Genomic DNA, 2,500 nt, shown 5'->3' on the forward strand with positions numbered 1-2,500 from the left:
TACTTTGAAGATGTCTTGGAGTGGCACTGTCCCCTCCATTACAAGTTAAGTGGACCAAAGGTTGGAACTTGCAAGCCCGATGGGTTTGGGACTCCAGCTACATGTACAGGTAAGGATAGACTATTTTCACGGATTCCAGTTGTTTTTGTTATTTTTATCTTTTTATTTATTTTTTTAATTATTATTTTTTAAAAATGTTGTTGTTGTTTTTGTTGCTTTTTGTTTTTGTTTCTGTAATTCTGACATTTATGCAATCATAAAGAATAGGAATGAAATAATTGCTGCCATTTATATAGCTTGCAATTTGATCAAATCATTTATCGCTTATTGAATAAAGAGGGCAGGTAGAAGCTGCCTTTTTTTAAAGACCATGAGTGTGGAAAACTGTGCCCATTAGAGCTGCTTTTTGGTAAGATACTCCGCACCTGACTCGTAAGACTAAGGTTTGAGTCTTGTTGTGAGCGGTGCAGAGTGGAAAAAGGCTCTTTACTCACATTTTCTCACCATACTCAGGTGTAAAATGTGTACATGGTCAATTTGTCTGTTAAAAGGAAATAATAACACTCCATAAATCTCTTTGTCTTGTCCCACCTATTGAGTCCCACCTATCCCACCTCTCGTATAATACTTTGGTTGGATATTGTTCAGTGAAAGCCCACATTATTCACATGCTTTTTCTCTAGTGGAGAGATCTCTTTTATTTGGAATGGTCTTTAAAACCCTTTTTTAACAGGATAAAGTGAACTATGATTTAGATATACCAAATTAATGATTTTCTTCTCTAACTATGGAATTGAGCTTTATATAGCAATAAAGAAATGAAGAAATTTTAGAAATGGCAAACAGAAAAAGATCACTGATAACAAAAATCATCAAACGCCAAATGGAATTTTTAGGACACATTATCCGCCACCCTGGTTTGGAAGTACTCGCCTTGACTGGAAAGATGAATGGAAAAAAATAAGAGGAAGACAAAGAATAACTTATTTGAAAGGGATAAGAACTTGGACAGATGAAGCTGAGAAAGGTGGCGCTGCTTTAATAGAATTGGCAAGAGATAGATCAGTTTGGCGGAAGATGACCTCCGACGTCTGCTTCAGATATGGAACTACATGATGATAGCACAATATCCACTAAATGTGCGCAAAGCGCTTGACAAGGGGTCCCCAGTCAACAGCAACATTTAACATGTAGGACGGGACATGCCGCCTGTTAGGCGATATTACAATTTTTCGGACTAAGACAATGCTGTTAATGGCCAGGTACTCATTTTACACCTGAGTATGGTGAGAGAATGTGAGTAAAGAGCCTTTTCCAAGGACTCAACTATGTGCCGAGCACGAGGCTCGAACCCAGGACCTTCTGATCCGAAAGCGAGTGTCATGCCACAAGACCACATAGCCGCACATTGAAGACTTTGGGAAGATTATATTTTTAGTAAAAGTTTACAGACTGTCCTTTCAAATAGGTTGCCATAAAATACATTTTTAGCACTCATGAACATGCAAATAAAAATAAGTCATGCAAATGAAATGTACATTTTTCAGACTATTGCAAAAAGTTCAAAAAGCATTCATACGATTAGGGCATGACACTAATGACTCATTTATTTTTTTTTGTGTTGTAAAAACAGGCCATTGTAAATCGGCAGTCAATATTTGTTCCTATCCTAATATAAGATGGTTTTTGCTCAGGAACTGGCTGACACTCTTCACTGCTCAGAGGGCAGATGCAAGCCTTTTTATTTTTTTTTTCGTAATTGTTGATGAGCTCTACGATTGTTCTCTCCTTTAACAAATCCACTTACTGTTTTTTAAGAGACACGCCTATAGTATGTATTGAATACAATTTATTCTGACTCTATTTCATCAATTGTGAATCGATTTCATTTTCTTATCACTTGGTTAGGTTTAAAAGTGTTGCAAGCTCTTTTACAAATGATTTTGAATTGACCAACAGGTTGATGATGAAGTAAGATCAAAAGTAAACTAATAAGTAAAATTTATATTATCAGATTTATATATATTTTGTTTTTGTTTTTCTCCTTCTCAGCTATGACATGCTTGACGCAAACAGACACGGACAATGTTGGAAACCGAACCTGGGAACACAAAGAAGGAAATGCATATTTTGGTGGGACCTTCGCAACGACAAAGTGCAAAGACCCTAGGGCTGAGGAGGTAAGCATATACCATAAAATTTGATGTATTGGTTTTTAAAACCCTCTATCTGTTCCTGTGTTATCTTTACCCATTAATCAAGGTTACGTGACATGTATGGCAGCCCTCGTCTAAATCTGGCATTTTGAGTTGTGAAAAGACATTGACATTTTGAAATCTTAAATTCTAAATGGCCAGAATTATAAAATTATTGTTTTCATCTATTTAAAGAAACTATCTTTTTCTCTCTAAAATATAACCGTGTTCATTCAATTATATTGACACACTTTTGAAATATTACTTCTACACACAAGGATGGTACAAGGATCTTAAAACATGAT

The 2,500-nt window shown here is 35.8% G+C and overlaps 1 protein-coding gene across 1 annotated transcript in view; it reads left to right on the plus strand.

Moving 5' to 3' along the window:
• LOC144972454 (uncharacterized) overlaps positions 1-2,500 on the plus strand; it is a gene marked incomplete at its 3' end in the record, with an annotated part of 94,203 nt that overhangs the window by 29,336 nt on the left and 62,367 nt on the right. Inside the window, 2 exon segments of the mRNA XM_078913642.1 lie at positions 1-109; positions 2,053-2,180. The exon segment at positions 1-109 is cut by the window's left edge and continues 68 nt beyond it. Coding sequence (XP_078769768.1) covers positions 1-109; positions 2,053-2,180 — 237 coding nt within the window.

This window comes from Berghia stephanieae, chromosome 5 (genome assembly GCF_034508935.2).
Source record: "Berghia stephanieae isolate SIO BIC M18660-M18661 chromosome 5, UCSD_Bste_1.3, whole genome shotgun sequence".
NCBI classification, from domain to species: domain Eukaryota; kingdom Metazoa; phylum Mollusca; class Gastropoda; order Nudibranchia; family Aeolidiidae; genus Berghia; species Berghia stephanieae.